Source organism: Misgurnus anguillicaudatus, chromosome 13, assembly GCF_027580225.2.
Source record: "Misgurnus anguillicaudatus chromosome 13, ASM2758022v2, whole genome shotgun sequence".
NCBI classification, from domain to species: Eukaryota; Metazoa; Chordata; class Actinopteri; order Cypriniformes; family Cobitidae; genus Misgurnus; species Misgurnus anguillicaudatus.
Window position 1 is genome coordinate 7,135,001 of NC_073349.2, and position 17,891 is coordinate 7,152,891.

The window sequence follows — 17,891 nt, forward strand, 5'->3', positions numbered from 1 at the left end:
TCTATTTGTCTATCTTGACAGTAAGTTATGGCCAAATCCTAGCAATATTGTAATCTAGTCAACCTGATTATTTTTACATGTATGTGTGCGTTTATTGATCAGTACCTTCTCTGTAACGGCCTGCTTTCTTCTTCCTTCTTCTTAATCATCTGAAACATTATATGAAATACATAGCAGTTCTGTATTTATCAGCTGTTTGTGTTATTAAAATTTTTTTTTTTTTTTTTTTTTTGAACACAGCACAGAGGATAAATAATGAAAGCAGCTGTAGTGTTGTTGACAGAAGAACATTTGAGCGTGTACTGTACTGTAGTGGCTTACTTTACTGTGCGTATAATGTGCAAACTTTAACAACGAAATAATTGATATGTCAACTCTTGACAATGAGTAACATGTGAACATAAATAAATTATAGCTCTGTTGTACAAAGAATTTTTATACAGTATAGTGAAATGAGAGGTTTGATACCCTAAAAGAGGTGGTTCTGGAGCTCTGCCGTGAAAATGCAGGTTTTGTGACTGGTTCGAAATTGCTTGTTGTCCCATTTTCAAGTCTCTATACAAAGTAAGAAAGAAAAACAGTAAAGTCAAAATGTGAAATGTATTTAGTTTGGTTTTTTAGATCAACCATATTTATCTGTAATGTTTGTGGTGCCATAAAAGTTAAAGGCATCATCATATCTGTCAAAATGCTTCACATCTGTGTCACATTGTACCACAGCTACCATAAAGGTCATGGCTTCAATGTTCCCCTAGAGGGAGTCCTAGTACCAATGTGCTTTGTGTCTAGATGTGTCAGATGCAGGTCTAAGGCATACGTGGATAAAGATCTCATTAAAAGATCTTGTGCAAGATCTGTGCATATCTGTTTTAGTGTAGATGGAAAAGCTTATCAATTCTATGGAATGGGTCACAGTTCACCTGAACGTTGTCCAAGATGGTTGTATATTTGAATGTGGATCAATGGTGCTAAGATGGCTTTTAAAGAATTTGTAACACTAAAGGCAAAACAGCAACACTTCAACTATTTTTGTAGAAAAATGTGTCTCACCGCTGTGTCTCCATTTGTTGTGGGGCTGACAGTGCTTGAGCGGGTGGGACTGCATGGTTGCCCGGCCCATGGATCCAAAGAAGGCGGAGACTTGGGGCTCAAAGGTGAAACCATTCTGCTGGCTGCTGGGGACGATGAAGGACTCTTATCAAAGGAGAAGGAGACAGAGCTAATCAAAGGGAAAAAATAATAATATGATTCAACTTGAGCAGAGCAAATATTAACTACGAGAGATCATCGTCTGTCATTTAAGTATTTGTAATATACTGCATGTTAAATTGTATGTGATACATAATACATTGTGAATGTATATACAGAGCTCACAAACTTTCGGGATGATTTTGTGGGAGTCACTGAGGCCGAATCTTGGTTTCTGCTTCTATTTTCTGGCTACAAAAGCAGTAACAAATAAAACCATTAAGACGTATGCCCATACGCACTGGTTAGACATTCATGTAAAAGCGCAAATAACTTTCACATAAATCTTTTCCTACTGGTATTATTTTTGGTCACATTTTTACCATACTTTAGAGGTCTTCTGTAAATCTGCTTTGCATACCAAAAAAGTGATATCTGTGACCCAGTCTAAAACCAGCTAAAGTCATCAATAACACTATGCTTTATGAAATTTTTTAATTGCTAAATGAATAAAATTATGCCTGGTATTTTTACCTCAAAAGATAAAATCCAATGTGCAATTGCATGCTTATTATTAAAAGTAAAGTTTTTACCTAAAGTTTTTAACCATACTGAAATGTTAGATGTCAATCTTCAAAGGTTTAATTGCCCATGTAAAGTCTCTGTTAAAGTTTGTAAGTATTTTTTATTTTTATTTTCCATAGTTCAGTAAGTGTAAATTTCAGAAGAAATATCATATCCGTAATGTCGTTTCTTCCTTATGCACATACAAAAATGTAAAATAAAATAAATAGGGCTGTCAAATGATTAAAATTTGTAATCTCATTAATTACATGATGTGCAGATTAATTAAAGGATTAGTCAATTTTCTTTAAAAAATTCCAGATTATTATTTACCACCATGTCATCCAAAATGTTGATGTCTTTCTTTGTTCAGTCGATGAGAAATTATGTTTTTTAAGGAAAACATTCCAGGATTTTTCTCATTTTAATGGACTTTAATGGACCCCAACATGTAACAGTTTAAAATTGCAGTTTTAACGAAGTTTCAGAGGACTCTAAATGATTACAAACTAAGCATAAGGGTCTTATCTATTGAAACAATTGTCACTTTTGACAAGAAAAAAAATGCACTTTTAAACCACAACTTCTCATCTATCTCCGGTCATGTGACGCGCCAGCGCGACCTCATGCAATACGTCATCACGGCAAGAGGTCACGGAGGACGTATGCAAAACTACACCCCAGTGTTTACAAGTGTGGATAAAGAGGACCGTTCCGACGTTGTTGTATGTGGAATGATAATAATTAATGTCTTTGTGTCAGTTTATTGTTTAAAATGGTCCGCAAATGTGCATTTCATATATTTAACACGTAACCTTTCCACGACATTACACATTTACGTGAGGTCGCGCTGGCGCATCTCAGGACCGAGAAGTTGTGGTTTAAAAGTGCATATTTGTATTTTTCTTGTCAAAATGACAATCGTTTCGCTAGATAAGACCCATATGCCTCGTTTGGGATCGTTTAGAGTCCTTTGAAACTCAGTTGAAACTGAAATTTTAAACTGTTATATGTTGGGGTCCATTAAAGTCCATTAAAATGAGAAAAATCCTGGAATGTTTTCCTCAAAAAGCATAATCTTCTCGACTGAACAAAGAAAGAAATCAACATTTTGGATGACATGGTGGTGAGTAAATTATCTGGATTTTTTTAATTAAGAAAATGGACTAATCCTTTAATCACACATAAATTTCACATGTAAATGGAGAAATTACCCATAAATTAAATAAATTAACTTTTCTGCGTTTCATGTTTTTTTCAGGTTGGTCTGTAGCTTTAAGTACAAAAATTTAAGTAATTAATCAAGTGTAAAATAATTCTGCATAACACTGTAAATATTATGTTATTTGAAGTTATATCAACATATGTTTTTATATTATTTTGAAGACCCACTTTTTAAGACCGATGAGATATTGGACCCACTCAATTTTTTTTATTTATCACATATGTCTGTTCACTTGTCATTGTGCTTAAATATTTAAATTGGTAAGGCTTGAAAGCATGTGAAATTATACACTTTTGTCACGATGCACTCTTGATCAGGTGCATTAAAAATTTTAACACAAAATTTTTCCCTTGTAACTAATTCATCTAATTAACGTGTTAAATTAACAGCCCTTAAAATAAATATTAAATGTTCTTTGAAGAGCCACCCTCTCTTCATTTGTTGAGTATTGTTGCTTTGGGTTTGTGCATTTTAATTCACAAAATTCCTGCAAAGTTGTCTTATTTGTCAATGTGAGTACACTATAGACTGATATTTTGCTGATGTCTGGACTGGAAAATAAACAGATGGTTCAATATATTGGTAATAAATGCATTCTCTGAGAATTTTTATTTTAAGGTTTGACTGCTAATGTCACATCCATAACGTTGGATTTGCTCTGATGTACTTTCTTAAAGATCTTTTCACCCAAAAATGTGAAAAGTGCCATTTATTCATCCAAACACCTTTCTTCTGTTTACATACATTGGTGTACTGAGATGACCTGTGGCAAGTTTAACGTTTAACCCTGAATGACTTTTGATGTTTTTTAACTCAAACTAGAGTCCTCATTTATAAAGCATGCGTACGCACAGATTTGATTGTAAAGTGTGTGTACGCAAAAATCCATGGCAAAGTCCATATTTATTATCTTTAACGTGGAAAAGTGCTTAGCGACATGTCAGGTTCTGAGCAGACGGACGCACTTTTGCTTGTCTGATTGCTGCAGGTGTTTGGAAATATAAGCCATTCTTGCTGCTTGAAAAGGATTTAAACATTGACAGGTGCCCTTTTATACAGTGAGGAAAAAAGTATTTGAACACCCTCCCACTTAGAAATCATGAAGGGGTCTGAAATTGTCATCGTAGGTGCATTTCCACTGTGAGAGACATAATCTAAAAAAAAATCCAGAAATCACAATATATGATTTTTTTAAACTATTTATTTGTATGATACAGCTGCAAATAAGTATTTGAACACCTGTCTATCAACTAGAATTCTCACCCTCAAAGACCTGTTGGTCTGCCTTTAAAATGTCCACCTCCACTCCATTTATTATCCTAAATTAGATGAGGTTGTTAGCTGCATAAAAACACCTGTCCACCCCATACAATCAGTAAGAATCCAACTACTAACATGGCCAAAACCAAAGAGCTGTCTAAAGACACTAGAGACAAAATTGTACATCTCCACAAGGCTGAAAAGGGCAACGGGGAAATTGCCAAGCAGCTTGGTGAAAATGTTAACTTTTGGAGCAATCATTAGAAAATGGAAGAAGCTAAACATGACTGTCAATCTCCCTCGGACTGGGGCTCCATGTAAGATCTCACCTCGTGGGGTCTCAATGATCCTAAGAAAGGTGAGAAATCAGCCCAGAACTACACAGGAGGAGCTGGTCAATGATCTGATAAGAGCTGGGACCACCGTTTCCAAGGTTACTGTTGGTAATACACTAAGACGTCATGGTTTGAAATCATGCATGGCACAGAAGTTTCCCCTGCTTAAACCAGCACGTGTCCAGGCCCGTCTTAAGTTTGCCAATGACCATTTGGATGATCCAGAGGAGTTATGGGAGAAAGTCATGTAGTCAGATGAGACCAAAATAGAACCTTTTGGTCATAATTCTACTAAACGTGTTTGAAGGAAGAAGAATGATGAGTACCATCCCAAGAACACCATCTCTACTGTGAATCATGGGGGTGGTAGCATCATGCTTTGGGGTGTTTTTCTGGACATGGGTCAGGGCAACTGCAATGTATTAAGGAGAGGATGACCGGGGCCATGTATTGCGAGATTTTGGGGAACAACCTCTTTCCCTCAGTTAGAGCATTGAAGATTGGTCGAGGCTGGGTCTTCCAACATGACAATGACCCGAAGCACACAACCAGGATAACCAAGGAGTGGCTCTGTAAGAAGCATATCAAGGTTCTGGAGTGGCCTAGACCTAAACCCAACAGAGAATCTTTGGAGGGAGCACAAACTCCGTGTTTCTCAGTGGCAGGCCAGAAACCTGACTGATCTAGAGAATATCTGTGCGGAGGAGTGGGCCAAAATCCCTCCTGCAGTGTGTGCAAACCTGGTGAAAAACTACAGGAAACGTTTGACCTCTGTAATTGCAAACAAAGGCTACTGTACCAAATATTGTGATTTCTGGATTTTTTTTTAGATTATGTCTCTTACATGGACATGCACCTACAATGACAATTTCAGACCCCTCCGTGATTTCTAAGTGGGAGAACTTGCAAAATAACAGGGTGTTCAAATACTTATTTTCCTCACTTTATGTCAATGACATTAAATAGGCATCGGTGCTCTTTAATGTCTGTATGAATTATTCTTAATGGATAGATGCACTTTTCGGAGCTTTAAAATTTGGGGAATATCCAATGCCACTATGAACCTGAAAAGAGCCGGGATATTATTTAATATAACTCCGACTGTGTTTGGCTGAAAGAAGAAAGTCCAATGCATGCACCTAAGACTTGAAGGCGAGTAAAATATGGTCAAATTTAATTTTGAGGTGGAACTATTCCTTTACGATTATTTAAATTGAAACATGATATTTATATCTTAAAAGACAAAATCAACCATACTTTATAGCCATATTGATCTAGTTTATAATTTTTATTCTCCTGCAGGCTGACTTCATGTGTTTAGCATGACAGGTTGTACTGGCTGACAATTCACCTTTGTTTCTAAATCTCTCACTATAATCACGTCAGACTTCAGAAGTGGGTCAAATGACCTAATGTGCTCTCATGTTTTGGCTGTAGGGCTGTGTAAGGTAAACTGGGCCTCTTGCAGATCTTTCTGTTAATCCTGTTGATGATTTGTTAAAAACTCTCCTTGTGGTTTCGAGAGATGACCTTTGACCACTGATCACACGATAAACCTGTCCGATTTACACTGCATGCACTGCAAACTTGTTTTAACAGTTTCTATTCTAGTATGACAATGTACCAAGTAAAATCAGTGTGAAAAATACTGGGCTCAGTGGGCTGCACACACCCTATAACTAAATTCTACTAGTCACCATATAGATGAATTGGAAGAATATAGGCTAATTCACCCAACGTCAATCTCTGACCTCACTGATGTTATTGAGCCTAAATGACAGAAAATCACTGCAGCTATGTTGCAACAGTGAAACCTGTTTCTCTATCAAAGGAATAGTTCACCCAAAAATGAAAATTGCCCAATAATTTACCCCCATGACCTTTCTAGTTTCAGTTTCAGTTTATTTATTTATATTTATTACACGGCTCTCTGGCATGCTTGATTCTGATTGGTCAGTTGAGACATTTGCAGGTTCGTTCTTTTCAAATAATAACCGCTCCAAAGTAATAACGCATAGCCGGACTACTTGTACGATTTAAATCGCTCTGCGCCAATAAAGATTACTGTTTGGCACCATCTTGTGACAAACACTGGACAACCACAATTAAGAATGGACAATTTAGACATTAATTTTAACATGTATGGAAAAAACAAAACATTTAAACAGTTGATAGTAAGCTCTCCGTGTCTTGTCGTTGTTTGTTCTTCTGAGACTGAACTTGACAAAATAGAGCATGACAGCTACGAAGACAACACACAAAAAAATACAGAATGGGCATTAAAACTTCTCAAAGACTGGCTAAAAGAGAAAAAAATTGAGACAGACAAGTATGAAGCAGAGGATCTTAATAAGGTATTACGATCATTTTATGCATCTGTGCAAAGTTTCGCGGAAGGATAAAAATGTTAATTTAAAACAAATATGCCAATAAAATGTTTCAAATTCATATTCATGTCCAGTTTTTTTTCTTATGTGGTAAGTAGCCGTGTAATAGGCGGAATAATGTAGAGGCAGCCGCTTCGCGTCAGGTCCTGATCACACTGTCGGGGCTTATATCCCTTACATAGCACACTTAAAACAACCATGGTTGTCCAAGGTGCTTCACAGGTTTAAAAAACAACAAATTACTACTCATACATTTACAACAATAAAACATACACAATAACAGGAGTTCTAGGTTTATATGCCTTTCTTTCTTCAGCTGAACACATTTAGAAGTATATTAAATGTTATACAACACTTTCTGGTTCTCGAATCTCACTGACTAAGAGCCCTTCCCAGGCATGCAATGTTGTACTGATAACATAACAGTAACTGCTTCACCGTTTGTATCATTCCGCCACCTACTGGTCATTTTAGTATTAGTGAGTGGGGCTTCTTTAAACACGTGAGTCATTCGCTCATCTCTGACTGGAAAAGCTGCACACACACGGACACACACGCTGTTTTTAAATGTGTCTGAATAAGTTTCCTAGCTCATGATTCATTTAACCTGCGGCCTCGTGCCTCTGGCCTAATCACAGCCGTGATGATATAGAGCAATATCACACACTCCGAGAGCGATATTGCTTAAATATCCTAGCTCTTCTTGGTTTCCGTTAATAGGGGATCAATGCTTTTAAGCTCCAAAAAGAATATGCATTCATCGGTAATCTATATAACTCAGGGTGTTGATAAATATCTTCTCAAGGAATTATACATTCGTAAGAGTGAGCGATTTTGAGCTAATTTAACGATCGTAATAATGCATATGTAATGTAAATAACATGGCAGCACAGAAAAAACATGAAATCTCATTGGTTCTTGCGTGTCTTGTGACGAAACATGCAGTCACGAGTCATTTTTCGGTGGACTATTCCTTAAAGGGCACATATTATGCAAAATCCACTTCTGATGTTAAAATCCACTGTTAGGACATAAATGTGTGAACACAACAACCCTATACAATGAAAAAAATCCACCATCTCCTTCTTTATTAACTTATTCACAGGAATCAGATCTGTTTTGGAAACAAAATTGCTTACTAGCTGCGTTTTCATTACCCTTTAAATTGCGCAAACTGTCATTGCGAATTGAAAATATGTCCAATGGAAACATGTAAATGTAAAAACGCAAAAAAAAGTTTTTACAGGCAATTCGGAAAAAGGTACTTCGCAAAGCTGCAATGGAAACAGTTTTTTTGCATTTTCAGTTCACCTGATGCAAGTAATTCACATAATTATTATTTGAAGATGAAGCAATATGTTACTCCCAAGTATAAGAGCCTTTCCTTCCCAATAATGTTTGGATAACACTCCTACATCTCTTTTGATTTAAAATAATGTACTTTACCTCCAAGAAATACCTATATGTTGCCGCTCCTAAGTATAGACGGTTTCATTGGAAGCATGTGATACACGTCTAGATCCAAGCCTTACTTCCGGTTTCGTTTTTTTAATGGTCTGACTAGTTGCTAAACTGATCTCTTGAACAAATGCCTCGTCGAAAATAACAAATGTTTCGGTTTCCTAGGTAATCTATGTGTTGTTTTTTTGCTTGTTATATAAATAAACTACGTTTAAAGAACTTTGTTGTTATTTATTCTTAGCGAAGTTTACCGGAAGCTACGTGCAGCCGCTTGTTTATGTTGTTACTGCTGAAACGGTCTATAAGGGGAATTTATGTTTGGATAATACTCTTACGTCTCCTTCAGTTAAAAATAATCCCAAGCGCGGTAGATGTGATATTAGTAAACCTACCAACACCGTTATTGTGATGAGGAATGACTTATCGCGAGAGGAAAAACTATGTTTCAGTCGCATATCATCTGTTTATGGAAATGCGTCATTTCACAATAGTATTTTGTCGACATTTAGAAAATAAAGTTTTGCACAAATCTGCAATGGTAACGCAGCTACTGAATGTTGGTAAGGGAATGAGGGCAGTACCTCATTTACATTTAAAGGTACACACATGAAAACAGCACGTTTTGGCTCGCATCCAATATTGTGGACATGCTATAATAAATTATCTGTGGGGTATTTTAAGCTTCACAGACACATGCTAGGCGCATCTCAGACTTATATTACATCTTGTAAAATGGCCATATATGTGCCCTTTAAATGCTAAAGAGCATCCCAAGTAAAACTGGATAAGGGGTCTGGCTCGTGCACACAATGTACATACCACATAAAAATATCATTAAGTTTTAATCAGACAGAATTATTTTGCTAAAAAACATGATGTCCTACCTTCTCATCCTTCTCTGAGTTAACAGAGGGCCCAGGTGACTTAAGATCCTCCACACACCGCTGAACGTTCTCCCTGCGCTCCCCGTCCTGCTTCTCTCTGTGCAGCTCCACATCAGGTTCTCCATCTAAACTGTCCCACACGGTGCCACCGTCTCCCTCTTTGTGCCTCCTCAGAGTTTCCACGTGCCTCATCCTTCGTCTTTCATCACGGACACGCAACATCTCCACAAAGTCCATCGGCATCTGGTCCAGACCGCCACCAGAATCTTCACTGGGGTCAAAGGCATCGGCTGATCCACTAACATCGGACAGAAAATATTACTGTATTACACTTCTGTAAGAAAAGTAATCAAAGTGACTAAGAAATTGTATTACTGTATGTTTTGATGAATACTTTAAATTGTTTCTTTCTTTGTGATAACATCCATATAATAAGACCAGGACTGAACAATATACAAATAATTTTTGTCTGATAGACTCATCATGCATTTATGCCACTGGAAGAAGATCATTTTGCATTTCAAGATTTGTAAATCTGCTTTCACAGAAGACTTACAGTATGGCAAATGTCCATGTCTGTTATGTTTTATGCTTTTATATTTTGTGACCAAATACTAGACCTTTGTGATACCATAAACCCTTATCTAAAGCTATCTGAAGCGCTCATCCACATGTTATGTAAGTTCAATTGTGTCATGCAAATGTTTAATAGGAAATTTGCATTTAATCCGTTTTCGATTCCGAGCCAGTTACGGCTTTTAAGTCATTTGACATGGTACAGGAAGCAGGAATTCATTATTGCTGCCAAAGTTTCTTTGTATTGGTTGACCTCGTACCTACTGGTCTTGGGTTTGGCATCTTCGTTGGGACTCTCGGGGTCTGCAGCTATGCTGGAGCTCCTTTCCTTCCTCCGTTTCTCTCTCTCCACCTCTTCCTCATCCTCTACAGTCCACTGTCGGGTCAGCCTGTAAATCAAACAGACAAACTTGTGTTATCAATAAGGCACTGTGATTATTCTTTATAATAGAGTCAATAGACAGAGAGAAAGCCGGATGTGAAGAACTGTCAGGAACTTTCAGCCTACTGAAATGCCAAACTCTTTTACAAAATGAGAAGATGTATTATGATCAAAAGTCTTGATGATATGTCCCGGAGGTGGACTATTGTATTTCACAGTATGAAAAACAATGTTTCATTGTGCAATAACTGGTTTTTCAAGCTGTTTTGGTTAAAGGATACTCAGTCTCTTAAATTTGTAAGCGTTTCATTACATTTCGAGTGCACGAGCTGGCAATATCCATGCATGTTCAGTCCACATTAACTTTCAGTTTTTATTCACGTCAGTTTCAGTACAAAGTTCAGTTTACATTATCTTACTAAATATTACTTTTATTAGAAGATTATACATATTTTTATATCACACTGGACGTCATGCGTCGGGCTTCTAACGTACTTTTATGAGGAAAGCAATTCTTCTATTAAAATCTCAATGGATATTTTTAATACTATATTTTTAATAGGCTACATTATGTAAAGTTGCTTTAAAAAAAAACTAAAAGAAAATAAATGGCAATTTTAGGTTAATATCACTATGTGTTAGAATCAAAAACCAATACGCGAAATTAACAGGCATCTGCGCTCCGATCAGCAACCATTAACTGCTAACGTTACCAGACAAAAAAATAAACATTAAATCTACTTACGTTGATAAAGCAGACCAGTTTTTCCGGCTAATGGACATTATTATTGTTTCTTTAACTCGATGGCAGTGAGGTCGGGAGAGAGAGAGAGAGATCTGTGTATGTATTTTGTGCTGTCAACCTGTGTCTACCTTTATCCCGCAACCTGACAAGAATCGCATCACGTGACATCATCATCACCTCCCGCCGAGCGCTCAGAGCGCGTTCACCATTAATACAAGTCAGTCTTATATTAACTATAGCCACACCCCTTTTTTAGCACTTATCTTAAACCAAAACTATAATAAAAAACACTAACTACACCAAACCTACTTACTGTATAAACAAAAACAAAATATGATTATTTATTTATTTTATGTTTTAGAAAGAATATAATTTTACAGCTCTGCATTCTCTGCAACGAATAGTAACAAAAAACAATAATATATTATTTTAATATATAACAATAATTTTTTAGAGTAAAAGAAATCAATAGAGCCCTGTGTATTTTGCAAGCAGGTGACACTACACAACACAACTAGAGCATTAAATCAAAGAGAGTTAGTTGAGGCAGTTTGTGGTGTGTGGGTCAGTATGTTTTAGGATTAATGTTTTGCTTTTTATAAAAGGGTGTGAAAATTTATAAAAACAAAACAAACATTTTAAATTAAGTCAAGCATAGTACATGATTTTATGCCGGTTGTTCATTGTGGTACAGTATTTGTTCTGTAGTTCACAATCCATTGAAACTCTGGCACTGGAGGTGTTTGCTTTAGTCTTCAGTGCCACACCTACATTATAACACAATGGCAAACCCACTGTACTTTGACCAAGGCATTATCAAAAATCTTAAAGAAACTATAGTAGACTATCCCATATACTGGTTTGATAATGTACTCTGGTGGCATCCTCCAATATTGTTTAGTTGATTTATTGTTAAAACCTCTTTCATTTATGCGAGTAGAAAAGATCATTCCACCTAAAGAACTTCATAATGAAAAACAACAAACTTCACCAAAGCAAACAATATATCAGCAAGCTGCCTGCACACCCCACCCAATGCCAAAGGGAAGACAGAGATATCCATTATGCAAATACAAGTCCACAGTCTTCTGTGCAGCCTCTGCAGTTAACAGCTCACTATCTATTCATCTTTTTATGATTCTCCATGCAACAGAAATTGAAAAACATTAAACAATAAAGTGCACCTATTTAGTTCTTTATGCATGCAATTTTGGAGTAACACAGGGTATTATTGACACAAAAACTAAATTAAGCTAGTCATTATTTACTTATCAGTCAGTTTAAGTTACGCAAACATTCAGTCTAATACAGTACAACTGTCCTGAATTAAAGTGAAACTATTGTATCATCTGCTGTTAGAATTTGTATATTTAAAGGTTATTTCCAGAGAACAACAACATGAAACTGATAGCACAATGTGGGTCATATTGCAGGTTCCAAATAAATTAAATATACAGTTGCAATCAAGATTATTCAACCCCATTGACCTGCAAGACATTGTTGCACATATAAAGCCTTCTGGTGTTTGTCTTATCTTAAGGGTAGAACCATTTCAGTCAATTTGGGAAACTACTCTTCTTCTTTTGTCCCATTGACTTGTGGGGTGCCACAGGGCTCGATTTTGGGACCCTTTTATTTTCCCTTTATTTGCTTTCGTTGGGAAAGATTTTTGATAAGCACGGTATAAATTACCATCTGTATGCTGATGGTTTTCAAATTAATTTCCCTTTAAAATAGGCAGAGCAATCTTCTCTTGAGTCTTTGTATAACTGTCTGGCTGATGTGAAGTCAGAATCAGAGTTTATTGTTTTTGGTAAGAAAGGATGTGGATTTTAATGACTGTTATTGCTCCCTGGGAAAAAATGTTCCTCTGTGAAAAAAGTCTTGGCTTTTTTGACTTAGAATTTAAATTTGATCGCCAAATTAATTAATTAATGATTCAATACAGAATTCAATATAAAGTGTTTTTAAATCTCTCCATGGCTTGGCACCAGATTGTTTCCGATTTAATTAGTCTACATCAGGGCTATTCAAATCTTACCCTGGAGGGCCGAGCACTACAGAGTTTAGCTCCAACCCTGATCAAATACACCTGAGCAAGCTAATCAAGGTCTTCACTAGACAATCACAGGTGGTTAAGTTTGATTAGGGTTGGAGCTAATCTCTGTAGTGCTCGGCCCTCCAGGGTAAGAATTGAATAGCCCAGGTCTACATCAACCTTTGAGATCTCTTCGCTCTCAGGATGAACTGTGCCTGATGATTCATCAATCATGCTTGAAATGTAGAGGAGATAGAGCTTTTTCTGTGGCTGCCCCTATAGTGTTCCTCACATCTAACCCTGGAGAGCCAGCGCACTGCATAGTTTAGCTTCAACCTTCATCAAACACATCTACCTGTGATTTTCTAGTGATCATGAAGATGGTGTGTTTCATTAAGGTTGGAGCTAAACTCTGCAAAGCACCAGCTCTCCAGGGTTGGATGTGAGGAACACTGCCCTAGACTATGGAATGAGCTTCCCCTGTCTCCTACTCTAGGATCATTTGGAGGATGTTAAAACCTTTTTTTTCTGCTGTTAAAGGTATTGCGGAGGACTTTCTTTTTCTGGGTGGATCATTAGACTATTGGTCCTCCTAGTTGTCAATCAGGAGTGTTGCGCAATTGCATTTTTTTAAAAAGTGGAGAAGGCGGTTCTTTTCTAAAATTCGAGAAAAAAATCCTCCGCTACACCTTTAATAATGTGTTGTAATTTGTATGTAAATGGATTGTGACCTTCACCTACCCTCTTGATTTGCTTCCTTATTTAAAGTCTGTGTGTTTGCTGTCGTGTGCTTGTTTGTTTTGTCTGTCACGTTAAGTGAGTCATAGTTAAGTTTTGTCAAGTTTATTGTATAGTCTTTTGTTAAATTAGTCTAGTCTGTTTGGTGTCTTGTTTATCTGGTTTGTTGTTTTGCCCTCTTGTGGGTTTTGTTTTCCTTGTTTCCGGTTATTGTAAACAAACTAAGTGTTCATCAAAGGTCTGCATCTGGGTTCGTTCCTGAACATTCCTGAAACTTGGGGGTATTTAAGATGTTAGTACATAGTAGATAAGACAACCTAATATAAAGTGTGACCCCATAATTAATAACACATAAAACACAAATGATTAAACCAAATGCATTTTCATCTTGTTTGAACTTCGTGTTTTGACTTAAAGTCACTAGGAAGAGGGTTTTCCTTGCGGAAGTTTAGAATTTCTTACGAATTAGGTAATAAAATTAATCAGATAAAGGTTTTGTGTCTATATATTTACTCTTGTGGTAACTAGCCACATGGGATAACATACATAAAGTCGGTTATCAAGAAACATTTTTTTTATGGGATATACATGATCACCCTGATCAACCGACTGCTTGGCTGTGCATTACAGTACCCCTTATTCATTTTAAGCTTCATGTGTATTGACCATATCTTACCATTAACATTAATTTTACATTTATAAAACTCTCTTACAATAGCCCAGTGGAAAATTGTATTGCTCGAGGTTGCTATTTAAGCATTAAGTTCTCATTAAGTTTATGTAGAAGTTTTTCATAATACAGATGTCAGGATCCTGCCTAGGAGTCTTGTGTTGTATTTGTGTTTGGTCGTGGTGGCAGGGTTCTGGCAGTCCCAGGCTTTATGTGGAGGCTCATGTCTTGTTTATTGTGTCATGTGCCTCCGGTGTCTTGTCTCTTGTCCCTGCCCCCTCGTTCTCCTGCTTATTGTTAATTATTACTTATTCTCATCACCTGTTCCCTCCTCGTTATCTTGTTTGGATTCCTTATTTAATGTGATTGTGTCCTTAGTTCTGTGCAGGTTAATTTTGTATTGTCCGTGTGATCTAGTCGTATGTATTCCAGTCAAGTATCTAGTAGTTTTATTGTCTAGTCTAGTGTTTTGTGTCTGTCTATACTGTTTGCCCCAACGTGGGCCTTTGTTTTGTGTCTGTTAATAAAGTGTTTTCAGTTCACCTCTGACATCGTCTGCATTTGGGTTCTCTCCTGCAAATCCCTGCCAACAGACTTGACTAATATGGTTGAAATCTCTTCTGAAACTCTAATGGAGATACTTGTCTTTTTCTGATGACAAATATCTGAGACGCAGGAGACTTACTGCAAAAGTTTCCATTTGTCTCCTTTTAGGGGCTGTCCACACGGAGACGCATATCACTGTATACGTATAAATTTGTTATCGTATTGCCGTTTCGTCCACACGGATCCGGCATTTTGAGAGAGTGAAACCGCTATTTTTTGAAACCGGGTCCTAAAGTGGATAAATCTGAAATCGACACCCTTGCGGTTTCGTGTGTACAGCCAATCCGTATATTTTGTGAAGCAAAAACGTCATCACATCACGTGTCGGAAGCATCACACGTAACAGCAACAACAATAACGGCGGACTACGTGATTGTGTTCGTGCTACAGAAGCTACTAAAGCCTACTAGCTTTATTACAGCAAAATCTATTGCTTCTATGCAATTGTGGTGAGCAACAAGCGATAATGGACAACACCATACGTTGGTTATGCGCATGCTCAAAGTCTTCTTCTTCGTGTATAGTGTATATCTGTGGCTGAGTTACAGCGCCCCATACTGGTCCGGCATATATACTACACCGCTTTCAGTCGGTTTCAGTGATTTCGTGTTTACGGATTATTTTTTTAGAACAAGGGAAAAAAATTATCGGATATGGAATGCACCGGCTTCGTGCGGACAAAGCCTTAATCTCACTGAGGTATAGACAAAATTAATGAGATAATAAAGAAAACTCAAATGTGATTTTTCTTTCTGGAGGGTTTAAAATGAGAAATGTAAAGCTTGTATTACATTAGCACTAACAATTCCTAATTGAATACCGTATTTTTCGGTCTATAAGCCATTTTTTTCATAACTTGGCTGGGGCTGCGTCTTATAGTCATGTGTGCCTTGTAAGTCAGTATGAATTAATTTTTACTTTTATGAGGCAAGAGACAACATTACCGTGTACAGCCGCAAGAGTTCGCTATATGCTGCTGCTGTATTTATGTAATTCAATGGATTCAGTGATGTGGAAGGACGAGTTTGCGAACTTCACGCAAGTTGGGTTGTTCGGTTAATTTAGACTATTTAACCTTCCAGGTAAGTTCTGTATGATATGGTTTATTGTTTAAATAACTTATAACTTTAACGTACAGACATCTATTCAGCCTGCTGTTCTGTCTGCTATTGTTTAGTTGAATAACTTGCTTTTCCAGATTAAATGTCTGTTCTTCGGCTTGGATTTTGTGAAATAATATTCTAAATAAACGCGAAGTATAGTACACTGTGACTTATATATGTTATTTCGTATTAATGACGCATTTTTGAATGTTGCGGCTTATATTCCGATGCGTTTATAGTCCGGAAAGTACAGTAGGTATTGGCCACAAATTATGGTTATACATTTAAAGATAGTTGTAAATATGTAAATATTTGAAATATTTATTTGCTTTCTTGCCTGCCAGGCATCTGTTGTAAGTACATTCCTCTAAAAATGTTTCCTGTTCAGTTTATTTTTTGACAACTGATGGGTGCGTCTAAATAATGGTTTGTATGTAGTAACTGAAAAGCCACAGATTTCTTTATTGTGCTGGTTTGTGCTCTCCTGTCATGTTTTATCTCTGATCAAATAAACATCATTAACAAGCAGGAATATTTCAATCCAATTCAGCTACACAAAGGCTTTACATCTGTTGCCAACCCTTTAGTCTCTCATACAGTACCTGATGTGAATTATATTCAAAGCAACTGGAAACCCGGATAAGTTCTACTACTGTAACTCAATACCTTTGAGGCAACTGATTGCCTCTGTTTTTTAAGTCTCTTTTAAACTTAAATACTGTCAGTTTTAATAGCTAAAAATTTTTAATTATCACAACTGAAGGTTTGAAGTTTTAACAACTTTGAATATTAAAACCCGACAAGTTCAGAGTACTCAAAACTTTTGTAGAAACCGATTACCTAACAACATTAAAACATTTTTGAATTCATCTCAAACTTTTTAAGTAAATAATATTTATAACTTACAATTAACCCAAATTTAAAAGTTTAAATTTCATATTTATGTACACTATAATTAAGTGGTGATACAAAAAAAATTCCCAAGTCACAGAAACAGACAATGTGACTCATGTGTATGTAAGTGAGAAGTGACTGTCATTGACTTCACACAGTTATTGTTTACACGATAAAGCAACACATATCCGACCTACAGCCTAAGCACGGGCACTACACTTCAGAACAAAATATAGCAAACTCTTCTAAATTTTCAACACACATGAATCTTTAACACTATTGAGTCTTTCTCCTTACTGAACAACATTGGCTTTGATGCATTGCTAGTTTTTGTGCAGCATCAGATTTAAAAAAAATTCTCCCTCATTTACTGTTCATGGCTGTTTTTGCCCCATTAACTTAATCTCTATTGGTTTGTGTAGTGCTACACTTTGTGTGTTCTCTGCTTTCTTTTGGAGTAATTTTTTTTTTATAGATCGGATAGGGGGGCCCCATACATACCTTCGCCTTGGGCCCCCAATTTGCTAAATCCGCCACTGCTAGAAAAAAAATCACATATAATATCATTTAATTTAAAAAAAGCATGTGGGAACTGGAAATCCTAATCAACCGATTATTGAATTTGTAAGTTTGTTATTATTTGCAGTGTTTGTTAAAAGAAGGCTGTTGTGTTGAAATGATTTGTTTGGAAGTTTGAAAATTTTAGATAAAGGAACAGTATGTAAGAAATGTATATCAATTAATCATAAAATGGCCCTGATTATGTCACTAGAAATTAAGAAATCATTTTCATTTCAAATACTTATATCACTGACAACAGTGGTACGGCCAGGAT

General features: G+C 36.5%; 1 protein-coding gene across 1 annotated transcript in view; it reads right to left on the reverse strand.

The window, feature by feature from the left end:
• lad1 (ladinin) overlaps positions 1-11,172 on the reverse strand; it is a 24,694-nt gene extending 13,522 nt beyond the window's left edge. The window contains exons 1-7 of the mRNA XM_073874925.1: positions 11,008-11,172; positions 10,141-10,269; positions 9,305-9,602; positions 1,364-1,440; positions 1,051-1,213; positions 469-555; positions 106-149 (exon numbers count right to left, since the gene is read on the reverse strand). Coding sequence (XP_073731026.1) covers positions 106-149; positions 469-555; positions 1,051-1,213; positions 1,364-1,440; positions 9,305-9,602; positions 10,141-10,269; positions 11,008-11,045 — 836 coding nt within the window. The 5' untranslated portion in view covers positions 11,046-11,172. The remainder of the gene's footprint in view (positions 1-105; positions 150-468; positions 556-1,050; positions 1,214-1,363; positions 1,441-9,304; positions 9,603-10,140; positions 10,270-11,007) is intronic.
• Between the last annotated feature and the right edge of the window lie 6,719 nt (positions 11,173-17,891).